The 19,325-nt window shown below is 34.1% G+C and overlaps 1 protein-coding gene across 1 annotated transcript in view; it reads left to right on the top strand.

Moving 5' to 3' along the window:
- LOC143255846 (pituitary homeobox x-like) overlaps positions 1-19,325 on the top strand; it is a 54,377-nt gene that overhangs the window by 11,448 nt on the left and 23,604 nt on the right. Inside the window, exon 2 of the mRNA XM_076512167.1 lies at positions 11,691-11,917. Coding sequence (XP_076368282.1) covers positions 11,691-11,917 — 227 coding nt within the window. The remainder of the gene's footprint in view (positions 1-11,690; positions 11,918-19,325) is intronic.

The raw sequence follows: 19,325 nt of genomic DNA, 5'->3' as shown, positions 1-19,325 counted from the left end.
CCGATATTTATCCTTTTATTTAGGCATAGGTATGTATTTTGTGCTAACTAATATGCCAGGATATCGATTATTTAGATCATTAAAAATCTATAATTATTCTAAACCTATAATTATTCCATTATAAAGTGTGTAAGAAATTTAAATGCAAGTTATTTTCAGTGTTTTCGTACCAGTATCTGGATAAGTTAATCTTTTGAGAGTATTGTAAGCAATCTTACTTTTGTCTGGATACATTAACTCTTTTAAAGTATCTTAATCATTCTTACCAATATCTAGATAAGATAGCCTTTTGGGAGTATTTTAAGCATTCTTACTTTTGTCTGGACAAGTTAACCTACTAAGAGTCTTTCAGGCATTGCTATCAGTATTAAAGCAAAAGAAATCGGATAAATTTACCTTTTGAGAATATTTTAAGCATTCTGACCAATATATAGATAAGTAAACTTCTAAGAGTCTTTTAGGCATTGTTATCAACATCACATCACGAAATGTGAGCAAGTCAACTTTTTGAGAAGGTTTTAATCATTCTTACCAATATCTGAATAAGCTGACCTTTAGAGAGTCTCTTAAGCATTCCCATCAATATTACAGAAGGAGAAATCTAGACAAGTCGAGCTTTTAGTAAAACATCTTTTGAATAAGTCTACAAACTTATGACGGGCTATACTTTAGGGACCTTTACAGCTCCGTTATTAGTTTATTTCAGAAGTAGCAGTACGCTCCTGAAAGGAAACTTTTCCACTGAACAACTTTTTTTTTTTTATATACACGTAAACTTTCGGAGGCAGCAACCTGTAACAGAACACGAAAATCAAGAAAAGTAAATTTAATCAAAGGTGTTTGTGTTGTTTCTTTTCCACATTTGTAAATGTAGAGGAATTTGTCTTTTCGTGTAAGCTGTATGTTTTGTTCATTGTGACTTACAAGACAATTCGTTCCGAATTTCCTACAAAGAATGAACAGTTCTGTATAGATCAGATTTTTCACTGTTGTTACTAAAGCACTGGAACCCACATTTCAAACAAGCCACTAAAAGCTTTCTGAGTGGTTTGTCTAAAGGTGTCGCTTTTCAATACAAGGAAGTACTCTGGGACGCAGCCAGCACCTTGCTATTGAAATGCTAAAGAGAGTCCCCACGAAGTAGCAATTGAAAACGAATGTAATGTGTTCTCTGAGTAGATTTACATGAAAGAGTAGCTCCAGCGAGCAAGCAAGATGTCGTGGTACAATGGGAAGAATCGATATGTAAATAGATTGTACTTCCTTGGCTTTAACACGTTAATTGAACTCTTTTTTTTTTTATCAGTTCGTCTTTCTTTTTTTTTTCCTTTTGCGTCAATCTTACAGTTTGAGTGGATTAGCTACAACCACGTTTTCTGAGAGAGCATGGGCAAAATATTCGTACTTCGTATTAATTAAGGACAACTGTTCTGGAGTGATTAACGCTTGATATCAGCGTTACACAAACATTTGAATGGGATATATAAATGGTTATTCATCCATCTGAACATCACCTACTTTTTTATGCTTGAAGTAACATTTAAATGATAAAACGTGCTGCTTTTCAGTGCTGGTTCTGAATAGTAAATGGGACTTTTGATGTGCTATCCAGTGTTTCACGTTCAAGTCCAATAACAAAATAACAGCTTAATTTCATTACCATGTCCTTTACAAGTGGACAACGTATTGTGTCGTGTCTGCATTTAGAAATACACACGTAAGAACGTGTAAAACTCAAGTTTAGTCAAGTGGTTAGTTATACCAGATGATCAGTGAAGTCAGTAATAATAAAAAGAATCATTACGACATATTCTTCTTAAATTTTGCTTATCGCAGGTCAAGGTCATCTGGGAATGGAAAGGTCACAACGTAGAAAGTTAATTCTGACACACAACCTGACCATATAAATAGTCAGCTTTCCACTTGATATTTTCCAACGAAAATTGTTGTTGTTTTTCTCTGTGCGCGCGTCTTTGGTTTACCTTTTAATTAAGTTTCGCAACCAGTAGGATTCTATATTGGTTATTTTGCGATAAACACAGTTAGAATGCGGAGAGCATATTACTCTTGAATCACGAACTACATCTTCCCACGCTTACTTTGGACAGATTGTGGAATACTAGTTAGTATTTCGGGTTGTGGATTTTAAGCCCAGGGTTTAAGCCCGTGGTATGTCACTGAATACGCTCTGCACTTTAGGCGCGACAGTCAATCCCGTATATTGAAGACAAGTGACAGAAATCTTATGTACATTGAAGAAACAAAGTAACTCTGAGTGGATGTATTTAAAAAAAAAACATCTTCTTTGAAAATGGGTCAGTTAGTTCAATTAGCTTTTCATTAAATGTTTGCTTGTTTTCTGTTTTTGAATTTCTGCGCTAACCGTCCCTCATTTAGCTGTGTAAGACTAGAGGGAATGCGACCCACTACCAAGTTTTGGGTTACTCGTTTACCAATGAATAATGGGATTGATCGTAACATTATAATGCCCCCACAACTGAAAGGGTGAGCATATTTGGTGTGACAAGGATTCGAACCCGCGATCCTCAGATTACGAGTCGAGCCCCTCACCACCTGACCAACCATGCCGACCGTTCATTAAATGTTAAACTATTTTAAGAAACTGTTAAACGTGAAGGGCTGATATAATGCAGTGTTTATATGGTTAGATACGACACAGTTTAATTTACACACAAGTGCTTATATATATTTATAATCGAGCAACCCTATAGTTGGTCACCCGCTGGTACAGCGGTAAGTCTACTGATTTGCAACGCTAACATGAGGGGTTCGATTCTCTCATTGTTAGTCTGATAATCAGATGTGGCTCTGCTATAAGAAAACACACACTATATAGTTGAGTTTATATACAATTGTTTATATTTATAGTCATAAAATCATGTAGTTGTGTTTAGACAAATGTTTCCATGCTAAGCCAACAAACAGTAGAATTTATAAAAATGTTTTTATGGTTAAGATATCGTACAGCAGAGGCTAGACAAATATTTATATTGTTAAGATACTATACGTGGCCAGGTGGGTTAAGGCGTTCGACTCGTAATCTGAGGGTCGTAGTTCAAATCCCAATCGCACCAAACATGCTCGCCCTATCAGCCGTGGGGAGTTATAATATGACGGTCAATCCCACTATTCATTGGTAAAAGAGTAGCCCAAGAGTTGGCGGTGGGTGGTGATGACTAGCTGCTTTCCCTCTAGTCTTACACTACTAAATTAGGAACGGCTAGCGCAGATAGCACTCGAGTAGCTTTGCGTGAAATTCCAAAAACAAACAAACAAGATACTATGCATCAGGGGCTGGACAAATGCTAATAAAGGTCGTATGTGAGACCCAGCAGTGTTTAGATAAATGTTTACATGGGGTTCAGATACCGTACAACAGAGGCTGGACCAATGTTTATATTGTTAAGATACACCACAGTAAAGCTTAGACAAATGTTCATAACGTACAACAGAGTTTAGATAAATATTTGCATGGGGTCAAGAGACTGCACAACAGAGGCTAGGCCAATGTTTATATTGTTAAGATACACCACAGTAGAGCTTAGACAAGCGTTTATAACGTACAACAGAGTTTAGATAAATGTTTACATGGGGTCAAGAGACTGTACAACAGAGGCTAAATAGACTAAAAGGTTGTGTGCTAATAAAAGTAACACAGAAGAGTTTGGTGAGTGCTGATATGTTGAGATACGACATTTAAGTTTAAAGAAATTGTTATGATACTGTAAGATATCGTACAGCTGTGTTTAGAAAATTGTTTACGTGGTTCAGATACCGTGCAGATGAATTTAGACAAACATTTATAAGTCTCGTATACTATACAGTAGAAGGCAAGTGTATAAATGGTTAGATATATTTGTGCAGTTAAAGTGTTGACTTCATCTGATACTGTACAACTTAGTTTAAGAAGCGCTTATTTCGTCAGATTCTCTACAGTTGATTTTAGATAAGTTGTTAGTTTTGTATCCCTGTATAAATAGATTTAAAATAATCTGTATTTGATAAGATATTTTATAATTTAGTTTAATAATTTGTTTAAAAGATCAAACATTGTATAGCTGATCTTGAAGTCACTCAACAGATACGATTAGACAATTGTTTACATGAGTAATTCTTACATATGCTTTTAAACAAGTACTCTTAAGACTATAACTAGGTAATTTACAGTCGTATATATATTTATGTATAGAATATTAATACTCAACAGTAAAATAAAACAAGATATTTTATTATAACACTGAAATATTTGTGTAAAAATTAATATTCAATGGATTTAGTAAAGAAACTCTAAACACAATTATTTTAAAATTCTCTTATAAATATAAGAATATATTAAATAAATATAAAGAAGTAAAAATTAAGGAAATTTTAATAAAAGTCTGATATGTATTTTCAGTTGTTAATAAGGCTATTTAAATAACTTGGAACTACTTTTATGCGGATGAAAATCTTATCGCACATAAAGGCTTGTTTAGATTCTGTAAATTGACTTATTTGTTTATTTTTGATTTCGTGAAAGCTGCACGAGAGCTATTTGCGTTAGCCGTCCCTAATTTAGCAATGTAAGACTAGAGGGAGGACAACTAGTCATCACCACCCACCGCCAACTCTTTGAGCTACTACTCATTTACCAAAGAATAGTGGGATTGACAGTGACATTATAATTTGTATATTGGGCTACTAATTAGTGTCTTATCACTATATTAGGGTTGGAATGCCAACTTCAGGAGGTAAATTTATTTATCTTACTTACCCTCAAGTGGTTTGTTTGTTTTGGAATTTCGCACAAAGCTACGCGAAGGCTACCTGTGCTAGCCGTCCCTAATTTAGGAGTGTAAGACTGGAGGGAAGGCAGCTAGTCATCACCACCCACCGCCAGCTCTTGGACTACTCTTTTACCAACGAATAGTAGGATTGACCGTCACATTATAACGCCCCTACGGCTGAAAGGGCGAGCATGTTTGGCGCGACCGGGATGTGAACCCGCGACCCTCAGATTACGAGTCGCACGCCTTAACACGCTTGGCCATGCCGGGCCTCCTCAAGTGGTAATATGTTACTACGATTATTTTCTTATTCTTTACTTTGGAGACCAGTTACCCTCCCATGTTGAACGTTGTGGGCTTGAGCACCGACATCTGGCTCTCCTAATTTCTATTTCATTCGTTTATTTTATTATTTATGAAATTCTTTATATACGACTAGCAAACGGAGGTTAAGACTGATAAACAGCGTATCCCCATTGCAACGTGGGTCCCACATCCGCAGTTACCTCCAAAACCTAGTGTACGTTTTATATCCTACATTATAACCTATATCATGAGAATCCTTTTGATTGGTGTAGCATTTTAAATTTTTGTTTGGTCTTGTTTTTGTTTATTGTATACATATATGTGTGTGTGTATGTACAACTAATAGATAAAAATCAAATAGTGTGTCATACAGCTCGTGGCCTATGTTATCTTTTCTGTGATGTTTTCAACAATATTCGACCTATACTTTTATAAAATATGTGTCACAGGAAAACGTCGAAATATTTATGGGTAGGTTTCGTTTCATAGTCTTTTTCGTGTGTTTTCTTTATTTTTGCAAGTTTAAAGATAACATTTTATGCCTTGTCCGTGTGTCGCGTTTATATATTACATTTGTTTTATAAATTACTGCTTAAGACTCTTGTTTTAGCTAGTTTAAAAGCTCCTCCGGTGAATTAGCGATAAATCTGAGGGTTTATAACTATAAGATTTGGGGGTTTAATTCCTGAGATGAGCATAGCACAAGTAGTCCATTGAGCATTTCCTAAAACAAGTAAATAAATGGTAGCGTTTATGAGGTTGCTCGAAATGGCGTCTACGTAGGAGAGTAAAAGTATGTGGCGCACTAATTAGAATAGTTTTTACGTCGTTAGTTTAGTATATTATCTTAGGAACATCTGAACTTTCTAAGCTGACCGAATGTCCAGAGATATCGTTGGAATTACGGCACAAAATATAAATAACAGTGAGGATAACCAACTGATGAAGCAGTGCATCTGTTTCATTATAAATTTTATTTTTTGTAACACATTAAATTACCTTCGTTAGTTAAATAATAGATTCATTTCAGTCTTGCATCACTAGTTTGCTTTGATCAGAAGTCATTGATGATAAAGTGCAACCAGTAAACATTCATAAAACTTACATAGAATAAACAATTGAACATGGTTATTTGTTTACATTTTATATAACGATATAGCTTGGTAACTTAGGACCATCATGGCTCTAAGATAATAAAAAATCACAATTGGCAATGCCTATAATATTATATATACCAAAGAACAGTTAATAATAACAATTTTTATTCAAGTAAAAAGGGTAAAGTGTTTAAGCAGTCTCTTTTAATCTAATACTCTTTTATAACAGCACAAAACACTTTACTTTTACACACTCTGTATGTATTTATTTATCTATATATATATACAGTAGCCTCGTTATTATAAATGTTTACTGAAGCTAACCGTAAAAAAATATTTACGATGCTACTATGTTGAAACGTTTTATTTGTATAAGGACTTATGATATATGACTGTATAGTTATACATCAATGAACTTCTAGATACGCGTCTTAACCATCCATTTCAGTCAAGAGTTAAACACGACAAACATTTACAGGACATATGCATGTAGTAACGATTATCCTTATCAACATTATTAAACTATCAACTGAACATTTTATCTACTTGGAAAGGTACATATAACAAGTATATAAGAAAGGTTAATACACCACTTTTTTATAGAGTTTATAACTCCTTTAAAAAACAGTGAGTTAGAGAATCGAGTCACCACTTGTTGGATGTTGGGTAAAGAAAGTTTAAAAAAATTTGCGCAAGGATAAAACATTTATTTTATAAGTAGTTTTGAATGTTATTCTATCATAAGTCCTCTTGCTGTAAGGGCAGCTTCGAACGACTTTGATGTTTGTCAAAAAACAAGGCGAAGTTTTGAATCAAACAACAGAAAACCCTGTTTATTTGCGAGAAACAAAAGAGGACAAGTGTAACAATATCGATATACCTCAACAGAGATTAATCCATAATTGGATCAGATGTAAGTTTTATACGTTTTTGTCTATTATGTATTAGATATGTTTGTCACAATGAAATATTTTACTCTGACAATTATAACACGTGAATAGTTGAAGTCTGGATCGCATGTGTTGTATTAGTCAGTTCTGCGAGGTTGGCATAGGTAAAATACATAAATTCAAGTTCGAACCCACGGGTGTGGTCACGGCAACATGATATATATAAATAACAACATAATAATACCTTTTTTATCTATATATTTGAGTTCCAATGTAAACAATATGAAGCTTGTATGTCTTTGAAGCAGTTAGAGACATGTATAATAAATCTCTGTGTATCCTTGCTTTTCCACTATAAAGGCGTAGGATGCATTCTTCCTAACCAATGTTGCAAGTGAAATGTAACCTACGTTAAAGTGTAACTAATACTTTACCTAAATATATAGTCCTTTAAATTATCCTTTGAAATAATGTTATAGAATAGTATTAGCGTCGGATTTGAAAACAGAGATGTGAGACTCTTATATCTGTTTTTCTTCTTCTCTGCAACAGCTTGTGTTTGGAAACTCTTTAAGAGCAGATAAGAACTGTCATCGGTTTGGAAAATAGATGTTTGGCTGCTGCGACTTTACTTTAGCTAATAAAGTTAGTATTGTTTTCAATAGAACCTTCAGTCGCGTATGAATTATTTTGAATAAAAATGACTGTGAAGTTATGAGTAATCTTATGGCATTTTTCATAATGAATTTTTATCAATGTCATTTAAGCGCCTTAAGTAAAACATGTAGTTGACGGCTATTACATTCGAATAAACATGTTATTAATTTACATATGTACGTTTGCCAGGTGTGGCCAAGTGTTTAGCATGCAGGGTTTAAGGCTTGACTATAATACTCTTCTGTGACGGAGGGTACTGCTGTCTGATAGCCTTCCATAGGGTCAGTAGTTCAAACTTCGAGACGTTTACTCTTAAACTTTAAAATGGCTCCGACCTCGTCGCTCAGACAGATGATGATGTAAAATATTAGTGATCAACAAATAGTCTTAGACAATTGTAAAGCAAATCGTATAAAAACGATCTGGTGAAATTAGCTTGTTTTTTGAATGTAACTAATCTGGTGTTATTATAGAGAAATTAACTTGTTTTTGAATGTGAATAATCTGGTGTTATTATAGAGAAATTAACTTGTTTTTGAATGTGAATAATCTGGTGCTGTTATAGAGAAATTAGCTTGTTTTTTAATGTGAATAATCTGGTGCTGTTATAGAGAAATTAGGTTGTTTTTTAATGTGAATAATCTGGTGTTATTATAAAGAAATTAACTTGTTTTTGAATGTGAATAATCTGGTGCTGTTATAGAGAAATTAGGTTGTTTTTTAATGTGAATAATCTGGTGTTATTATAAAGAAATTAACTTGTTTTTGAATGTGAATAATCTGGTGCTGTTATAGAGAAATTAGCTTGTTTTTCAATGCTCATTAACTAAAGTCATTATAAAACAAACTTTATCGGATTATATTTGCTCATAACTTTAAGCAAAGCAATCTCATATCCTGTACTTAATAGAATACAAATATGAGTTGTAACTAATTCCCCTACAGTTTGTAATTTTTCTGATTTCTAATAGGATGGTTTTGGATTTACTATAAACCATTCTCTTATCGTTTATTTCGGTCTCTGTCATAACAAGTCTTCAGGGAGACAAAATCTGGTTAAAGTGGCAGTGGTCATGCGTACTGGTAATTTTTATGTCTCACAAAGGAACACATAATACCAAAACATGGTAGAATACAAGCAATGTCACCCTGGAGTTTTGGGAAAACTAATTAAGATACCCAAGTCGAATGATATCATGTTACTGTTTGTGTTTTATTCGCAGCTATAGCTACCACAGGTCGCAGCACTTGTGTTTGAGATTACATATGAATTGTCACGTATAATAATTATAAGGCTTTATCTGTTGTCAAACAGTTTTAGTTGCCTATATATTTCAGCGATGGCGAATTGCTGCTTTGCTACCTAATAGATTTCGACATAATAACATGATTAGAACATATCTAGATTGTACACAGATATCTGTACGTTCCTTGTTATAGTAAGTGATTAACATGCTGAGAAAGCTTTTAATATTTTGGCAAAGTACATTAGTAATGACAGTACATTAGTTAAACACTGTATAATAAAGCCCATATTTATGTTGTGGTAATTTAAATATTGAGAATAATCTTATATCATCTGTTCGATGGCAGAGAAAGGCATCCAGAACTGATAGATTGATAAACAGATATTCGTAATATAAGATTTCAAAAAAAAACACAAAAAAACGAAACGTAAAGCTGGTCTTCACAAGAAATAAATTACATACTTTTATGAAAAGTAAATTTGTTGTGCTTTGAACACTATGCTCTGTAAGCACTACTTTCTTGCGTTATTTAAATTCTGTTATTTTTTAGTATAGTAAGTTTTTGTTTTCATAAAAGTAAACATACGTTGGTTTAACGTAAAACTTCATACTTAATTAACAAATAACCTTCAGGTTATTTTTTGATTAACACAAACCATTTCGTTTCTGAAATGATGGTTTGTGTAAAGAGATCCACACTATCTTACTAATTTATGACAATTTTAAACAGATAAAACAGAGGCAAAAACTGAAACTGAAAATGTTAAATATTTACACACACGCAGAGAGAGTTTAGATTTTAGTATCTTATATACTATACCAGCAGTTGTAGAACAGGATTTTGTACGGAAGATATATTTCATGATCTGTGTTTTTAGCCTCATTATAGCAGCTCGTAGAATAGTATTGTGTTGTTGTTTTTCAAGTATAAACTTTTAACTCACAGCTGCATCTTTTAAATGATTTGAGATCTAATTACGGCCGCGGCTATTGAGAATTCTCTGTTATTTACTTCATTGTATCAACAATTATAATATGCAAAACCGGTACTACAGATATTTATGTAAAGCTTAGCGATTCTGTAAAGTGATAACAATTATATTATTAACTAGCTGGAGTTCCCGTCTAACGGATGAAAGATACGTAAATTCATGATTTATGAAAGGTTATCTTAAGCCGTGAAAAGATGCTTCCCTTATATGTAATTATAAAAACACAAAAACTCCTATAAAACTGTTAAATGCAAAACTGAACATTTGTATGAATGAATCTGCAAACTAAATTTAGTAAACCTCCATCTAGGATGGAGGAAATAGTGGTGAAAACGTTGATAAAAACCGCAAAATATGGAAAACTGAAAATCTGTATGTACCCCCGCTTGGACCAATTAAACTTCCACAAATTATGGTGAAGATCCATATCTATCCTGCGCAGTAGTTATATGAACAAACAACAGACAGTACTATTCTATATATATAGATTCGTATCTTTAACATAATCTCAGATCACATGATATTACATTGAAACGATTATTTATTTAATCCAAACGAACCACAAACGTAGAGTACGATGCCACTGTTTCGACAGTTTTCATGTTTATCCTAAATAGTCTTGTTATAACTTGTTTGAAGACTAAATAGTCTTGTTATAACTTGTTTCAAGACTAAATAGTCTTGTTATAACTTGTTTCAAGACTAAATAGTCTTGTTATAACTTGTTTCAAGACATGTTTCTGGATTAGATCTTTATCAAACAAAACTATACATTTTGAACGTGATGGCTAATGTTTTTACGTATGTAGATTTTGTTTCTTTATATTTGGTTAGAGTTTTTGTTCAAACAATTCGAGAAGTGGAGCCATTTTCAACTTTAACGTTATGATAAGGCGATCTCAATTCTGGTTCCTTATTTTGTCTTTCTGTTTTTAGCTATGAGTTTGTCTATCTACTCCTTTGATCTGTCTCTCTGTCTTACATATCTTTACAATAGCAAATTATTTTAATTCTGACTGAATGTACGTAACGCTCGAACTGTGTGTGTGTGTGGTTATCTATTTGTCCTTTCTTGTTGTAACTGGTTTTTCTACTTTTCTATAAACAAAAGCATATATGACTAGGTTTATACCTTCGTCTATTTTTATATTTATCTCTCTGACTACTTTTCTTCTTGTCTCTTTGTGAAGCTATTTATTTATCTGCCAAGTTATCAGTGTGTCCGTTTGTTTGTTGTTTTTCATACATTCGCACATGTTAGTACCATAGTTGATATTTATATGTTTCACAGTCTCTTTTTGTTTTTAAACCTACCAGCTTAACACCGTGACCACGGTCCGGCATAGCTAGGTAATTAAGGCACTCGATTCGTAATCTGAGGATCGCGGGTTCGAATCCGCGTCACACCAAACATGCTCGCCTTTTCAGCGGTGGGTGCGATATAATGTTACAGTCAATCCCGCTATTCGTTGGTAAAAGAGTAGCCTATGAGTTGGCGGTGGGTGGTGATGACTAGTTGCCTTTCCTCTAGTCTTACACTGCTAAATTAGGGACGGATAGCGCAGATAATCCTCGTGTAGCTTTGCGCAAAATTCAAACCAAACAGTGTGACTCTTTGTTGGTTTTTATATGCTGGTACATGATGGTACCATAGCTGGTATCTAAATTTATGTTTCACGTTCTCTGTATTTAACGTGTTTTAATTAACCTACAGACTCAGGGACCATCAGTGAAAAGTCAAGTCAGGGAAACATGGACAGTCAGGAAAATTCTGGTGACGACGATCCTAAAAAGAAGAAACGACAGCGACGACAAAGAACTCACTTTACAAGTCAACAGCTCCAAGAACTTGAGGCTACGTTCGCTCGAAACAGATATCCAGACATGTCTACCCGAGAAGAGATAGCCATGTGGACCAACTTGACTGAAGCCAGAGTTAGGGTAGGTGTTTCTTTATACAGACCTGGTGTAATTTCCTTCTGCAGTCAGAGATAAAAATGGGAATTTTCAATATCCTAAAATACTGATTAGTCAAACTTGTGAAAGGTTTTTTCTCTTTATTTTACGTTAGTCAAAGCTAAGGCAAGTTTTGTATCCACTAACCAGATGCTAGTTCAAGTTACATCAGATTTGCATCTATTTGATAATTTACTCGTCAGAATTAAAGTGTATTTTCTATAAGCAATCTAGTGTACGAGGGCGTCGGTTTTTCCACCCATGTCAACAGTCCTATCTCATAAAAATCCTTAGATGTTGCGTACAGTGACTTGACCAGTATGTCTTTGTATGGAGTAGCATGAATAAACGTTTTAAACTGTCTGAATTCATACAGCAATTGACTATATATATGTGGTGGAAGTAACTTGTATACATATGACTTATATTATTTTCCCAGACTGATTATTTATTCCATATTATTTTGCGTATTGTATTCTGGGGTATAGCTAAGGGTACTTCTTGTAGGTCTTTTTCTAGATGATCCTGGTACCCCAAGCTAATCCACATTCCTTTGTTTTCTAATACCATTGCATTCAAGGAATATCCCTGTCTTGGAAAATCTAAATCCCCAATATGAGCAATATTTATGTTCTGGGTGTATAATTAAAACATTAAGTAGCTACTACGTAATTAAATTGAAGAAATAGAAAGATAAGAATATATGATCTAGGATTTTTGCATAAGAAAGGGCTTTTACATACCATTACCCAAGATGATCAGATTGGGTTGTACAACACTACCTATGATCTGACAGAAAAAAAAAAAGTCTTATTGCAGTTCTGAGGTTATATCGGCTGTAGTTATCACGTGACCAGCTTACGCGCATATTCAAGATCGCTTTAACATAACGTACTCAACCATGTGGTATTTGGTATTGTTATACTGGTATATGTTTTATATGGTCGTTATACCAAAATTACAGACTGTATATGGTTTATGTAATTAAGAGACTGTTATACTGAAGTCAGAGCCAGTATATGTTTTATAAAGTTGTTATACTGAAACCAGAGGCGATATATGTCTCATGTAGTTGTAATATTGAAGTCAGAGGTGGTATATGTCTTATATGGTTATGAGACTGAGGTTAGATAGCATATATGCTTTATAAAGGAGCTATGCTGAAGCCAGAGACAATATATGTTATATGCAACCATGATACTGAAGTCAGGAAAGGTATATTATTTACATGTTTATTATAGCAAAGTGTGTGGTTTACATGGTTATTATACTAAAGACGAAGACTGTTTCTACTGAATACAGTTTCATGCTGAATCAAGAGATGGTATATATATATATTATGTGTTTTATACGGTTGTTATAATTAACGTACAAACGGAATGTGTTTCTTTATATTGAAGTTAACGGTGGTATTCGGTTTACCAAATTGTCGTATTATTTATTGCGTTATGCAGAAAACGTTTACATGGTTGCTACAATTAACATTCCATCTTTATAAAACTAATGATCCAGGTGATATGTGTTTGGTATGTTTGTTATTTTAAATTTGAATGTTGTACATATTTAACTGGTGCTTTTATCAATATAATACACGTTTTATTTTATTGTTATACTGAAGCCTCGGATAGAACGTGATTTAGAGCAGAAACTGAAATTCTACGCAATATTCCACTTATGTTCACGTTGGAATAGTTTCTGGACTTAGCATAGGTTGAATCTCACAATGGAATATCTTTCCTCATGTTGTTTTTCAAGAATAAACCCCAGACGAGTTTGTTTGGTATGGTTATTCTCCTACTGTTAAACTGAACTTTGCTTCTAGTTTTATTTTGAAAGTTTAGGAAAGTGTACTGAAATCGAAATATCTCTTTATTAACAGGTAAAAATGTTGATAGTGCAGTTATAGCACATAGCTTTATAACTGAGATCTATAAGGTATCCAACATGACCTAGATCAGCAAATATTAATTATAACATTTATGTTTTGATTCAGGTGCAGATTGTGAATAATGCACACATCTTAACAAGCACTATCTTACACGATTAATTTCTTTTAGTATTTAGTTTTAATTTTTTTTGTTTTGTAATGAAGTCATTAGTTCTATATAAATATAACAACAGCTTGTGTTTAGATGGTTACCTTTTAGATACGGTACAACGTTAAGGAGAATACGTTAAAAACATTGTTTTTTATCGCTAGTCTTGCGCATACAACTAAAAATATTGCCCTGAAGTAGCTACTGCATAATTAAATTGAGTAACTAGAAAGATAAGAATATATGATATAGGATTTTTTTTTCAAAACAAATAATCAGTTCAAAGCTGGAGAAACACTTAAGCAAACACCACCGCCCAATCAATAACGAATATTTTGTTTAATAATGTAAATATTGTACTATGAAATTTCCTACACAAATTATTACACATCTTATTAGTTTGATTTGTTTTGAATTTCGCGAAAAGCTACACGAAGGCTATCTGCGCTAACAGCCCTTAATTTTGCAGTGTAAGACTAGAGGGAAGGCAGCTAGTCATTACCAACGAATAGTGGGATTGACTGTAACTTTATAACGCACTCGCAGCTGAAAGGGCGAGCATGTTTGGTGCGACGGGGATTCGAACCCGCAATTCTCAGATTACGAATCGAATACCTTAATTACCTGGCTATGCCAAGGCCTTCTCATCAGTCTGATGTAGTTACATCTTGTATATATAGTTTCATATGCATGTACGTTTTACTGGACTGGGCGTTTGGTGCATGATGCAATTTTGAATAGTTCACATACAAGATAAAGTGTTCAATTAATATACCTCACCTGCTCAGTTTACTTGTATATACACACAGGTATGTTTTACTAGATGTCCTGTCGCTGATCCAGCTGAGGATTGTACTTACAACGGCTATATTTACTATTGATATTATTATGAAGACATTCTGTCGTTGATCCAGCTGAGGATTGTATTTACAACGGCTATATTTACTATTGATATTATTATGAAGACATTCTGTCGTTGATCCAGCTGAGGATTGTATTTACAACGGCTATATTTAGTATTGATATTATTATGAAGACATTCTGTCGTTGATCCAGCTGAGGATTGTATTTACAACGACTATATTTAGTATTGGTATTATTATGAAGACATTCTGTCGTTGATCCAGCTGAGGATTGTATTTACAACGGCTATATTTAGTATTGATATCATTATGAAGACATTCTCTTGTTGATCCAACTGAGGATTTTATTTACAACAGCTATATTTACTATTGATATTATTATGAAGACATTGTGTCGTTGATCCAGCTGAGGATTGTATTCACAACGGCTATATTTAGTATTGATATTATTATGAAGACATTCTGACGTTGATCCAGCTGAGGATTGTATTTACAACGGCTATATTTAGTATTGATATCATTATGAAGACATTCTCTTGTTGATCCAACTGAGGATTTTATTTACAACAGCTATATTTACTATTGATATTATTATGAAGACATTCTGTCGTTGATCCAGCTGAGGATTGTATTTACAACGGCTATATTTACTATTGATATCATTATGAAGACATTCTCTCGTTGATCCAACTGAGGATTGTAGTCATTTTAGGTATTAACAAAAACAATATTGATTATTTTGAGCTTTCGTACCTCTTCAATTCAGATGGAAAACGTACTTTTCACATAAAATGTTTGCACCACTTACTTAATAGATATTGTTACGGTCTCAATGCTTACGTCAGTTCAGATAAGAAATACAATTTTCAGCCGTATAACCGTTCAGGTCAGTCATGCTGAGAATTTATGTTTTGGACTATTTTTTAATCACATCCGTTTTGGACTTCAACATGAACTACGTTTTATTTTCATAATTTCAGATAAACCGTAGGATTATCAGCAATAGGTGGTCTCATCAACCAAGGTGAGAATTGTTATAACCAGTACAGCTGCTCTTATCAGTCCCGAAACTTGTTCTTAGAGCGAAAAACTGAATGTTAAATCTAACTGGATAGCCATACAGTCTCAAACATTTCTTGACATTAAAGAACGTATATTTGGCATATCTGAAACAAAATATTGTATCATCTTTATATTTTGATAAGTTATTCAATGTAACTCTTTGTGATATACTTCCGCCATAAAACCAAGAAAAAATATCATTTAAGTTAATAACAAATATTTTTCAATGTTACGTTTATATTAATGAACCAAAAAGGATGATATCATAAAAATATATCTTTGTTTAATGGAGGGCCAGGTGGTTAAGGCACTCGACTCGTAATCCGAGGGTCGCGGGTTCGAATCCCGTCACACCAAAACATGTTCGCCCTTTCAGCCGTGAGGACGTTATAATGTGACGGTCAATCCAACTATTTGTTGGTAAAGGAGTAGCCCAAGAGTTAGCGGTGGGTGGTGGTGATTATCTGCCTTTCTTCTAGTCTTATATTGCTAAGTTAGAGACGGCTAGCGCAGATAGCCCTCGTGTAGCTTTGCACGAAATTCAACGAAAAAACTTCAATGGACTGACCAGATAAGCTACAACGGGATTTAACGAAATATTTGTATACGGGTATTATTTCATATAACTCAAAATTATCGCTATTTATTTTTAATGTGCAAATCTCGAAGGCTGAGTTCCAGTGAAAGTATGCACGACAAACAGTGAACATACACACACTCAAATCAAAGTTTACACACTTCCCTTACTTTTCTAAGCACATTCCTGTTTTCCTCTAAAAATAGGTTATGCGTATACTTGGGCTCTCTGCAATGCATGAAATTCTCAAGTTATTTAAAAAAATTGTTTGTTTTTGGATGAATATTCTCTCTATCTTGTCAGCACAAACTTCGCGATCAAGATGAGTTTTTTAAATATTTAATTTTGTGTAGAAAGAGCTAAGTGTTTATTCACAAAATTCACCTTATAAGCTCTCATTAAACTGATTTAAATGCTGGTATTTTTAAAGGAACGTCATAAGAATTGTTTGAAATATTGCCTTGATTTTAGGCCTTTCTTTTCACTGAATGAAGATATAGCGTTTTTCTACTGTGAGAAATTATATGGTACCTGCGCTAACTTAGTACCATTAATCTCACTTTATGATATTTAACAGAGGTATAAATCCACCTTAAAAATTCTCTTCCGTTTCTGTGTGAGCCCATTAACTGAAGACAAATGATATTTTTGAAGAATAGAAGAAATCCGGGCTCTTGAGAGTCAGAGGTAGGATTTACGAAAAACCATCTTTTGCTACTAAAATAAATAATGATTGAAATTTTGGTTTACCTCACTGTCAGTCCGAGTTAGTTTAGTCTCTAGGGAACCAGAGTAAGATGGTTCCTAAAATGTGAAATCAGCGGTGTGGTTCAAAACACCGTGTGTTCTTTAACCAGTAGGCTGACGATTTGTCTGTCGCGGCCCATTATATTTCATCAAGCGAGTCACCAAATAGGCCTAGCGAGAGCCGTTTGTAGGCTCTTGCTCCATATAAAAATTTACGGAAGAATGCACGCACAAAATGAATGGAATCTCATCACTTTGGTGGTGGTAGAGAAAAAAAAATGTTATCTCGTAAATACCAGGATCATAAATGATACGTCAACAAAAACAAATTTTACTATGAATCATTATAAACGTATTGTAATAATGCACCTAGCTTTGAATAACGGTAAAGCTCGCTTTCTGTCACTCGGCAAGTGTGCAAGGAACCAGAGCACCGGCTCCTTGTCCCTCATCCGTGAACAACGTAGTGCTTCGTGCTCTGTCGTCACAGCCACCTGATCGTCACGAGCTGTCACTCTCGTTCCCAGAGGAAGCCTCAGACTTGACAGCCGACCTGAAGCATTCAGTAGCTACTGTTCCAATGTCAGTAAAACAAATGATGTCTCTGTATCATTTTATGGAACAGATGACACATCTGTCAACGCTTTGGTTCCGTAGAGACTTCCAGTAGATGAAATTCATTATCGCGTCACTCTTGTATACTATAAATGTCCTTATAGTTCTGAATCTTCCCTGTATATACACACACAACTGTACTGACATTTCCAATTAGCTGTTTATTCACTCGATGGTTACAATACAATGTGCTGTAATCAAACCTACTTAGAAAGTAATCACAAATTTAACATATAAACAATTAAATCTGTTAAATATATATATAAAGGAAACACAGTTATAAGCTCAAACCACAGTATTTCTTATTAAGCTCATTGCGATTGGTGGTTTTCAAACTGTAAGGGTATAGCGTTATTGTACACGTGAAATTACTGATTCCAAACGTCAAGGGTATTTTAGCCCAGAAGTTGATAAAGATATCGTTTAGTGAACGTGGTCTTTCCAAAAACTAATAAATATATCTTTCTCTTTAAGATCATGGTGCACAATGTATATTCCAAGCTTCTTGAGGTTAAAAAAACACAAAAAACACGCCTTTCTTCAATAACATTTGCTTTCCTATTAAATTATAAAGGAAAAAAAAAGAGAAAAACTAAAACAGATTGCTGTTATATGCTTAGTTGTTCTAGTATTTACTACATAAAATGCTACAAAACTGTGACTAAACCAATATACACCTGAAGTTTGTAGGAAAGAAGAAAATGATTAGTACATAGTTTAAAAATCTGTTTGTTTTTGTTGAATTTTGCTTTAAGCAAGTCCTAACTAAATCAGTAACTATTGCATTATACGATTTGTGAAGACAATAATGTACATTTACGCTTATAGAATTATACAGCGCTACTAGAATGTGCAATTATACTGTTATATATTTTTTTGTCTTTATGTTATCATAATATATGTTGTTTTTTTCAGGTCTTGAGAATGTGTTTGTTTGAATTTCGCGCAAAGCTACACAAGGGCTATTTGCGCTAGCCGTCCCTAATTTAGCAGCGTAAGACTAGAGGGAAAGCAACTAGTCATTACCACTCACCGCCAACTCGTGGGCTACTCTTTTACCAACGAATAGTGGGATTGACCGCACATTATAAACGCACCCACGGCTGAAATGGCAAGTATGTTTGGTGCGACGGGGATTCGAACCCCGCGACGCTCAGGTTACAAGTCGAATGCCTTAACCCACCTGGCCATGCTGTGCCCTTGAGAATGTGAACGCAGTTTCGCGATTTAGCTTTACGATTTGTGCTGCTATTTAACTTTTGATGTCATTGTTATCATACACGTGGGTTTTAAGCTTACTTATTATTTAGTTAGGACAAAATGCACACAAGAACATGATTTATTCCAGAAGGTACATCGGACTGCATTGGTACATTTGAACTTGTTTTAAGTAGGTTTTGAAATGTTAGTGCAAACTTTCCTAAGCTGGAAACTATAAGCCAGCTCAACCTCCAAAACTATCAACATTAGATTACTTATCTCCTGAACTGAGC

The sequence above is a fragment of the Tachypleus tridentatus genome, chromosome 7, assembly GCF_004210375.1.
Source record: "Tachypleus tridentatus isolate NWPU-2018 chromosome 7, ASM421037v1, whole genome shotgun sequence".
Classification (NCBI taxonomy): domain Eukaryota; kingdom Metazoa; phylum Arthropoda; class Merostomata; order Xiphosura; family Limulidae; genus Tachypleus; species Tachypleus tridentatus.
The sequence above is the reverse complement of the archived record's forward strand: the minus strand, read 5'-3'. Positions and strand labels throughout refer to the sequence as shown.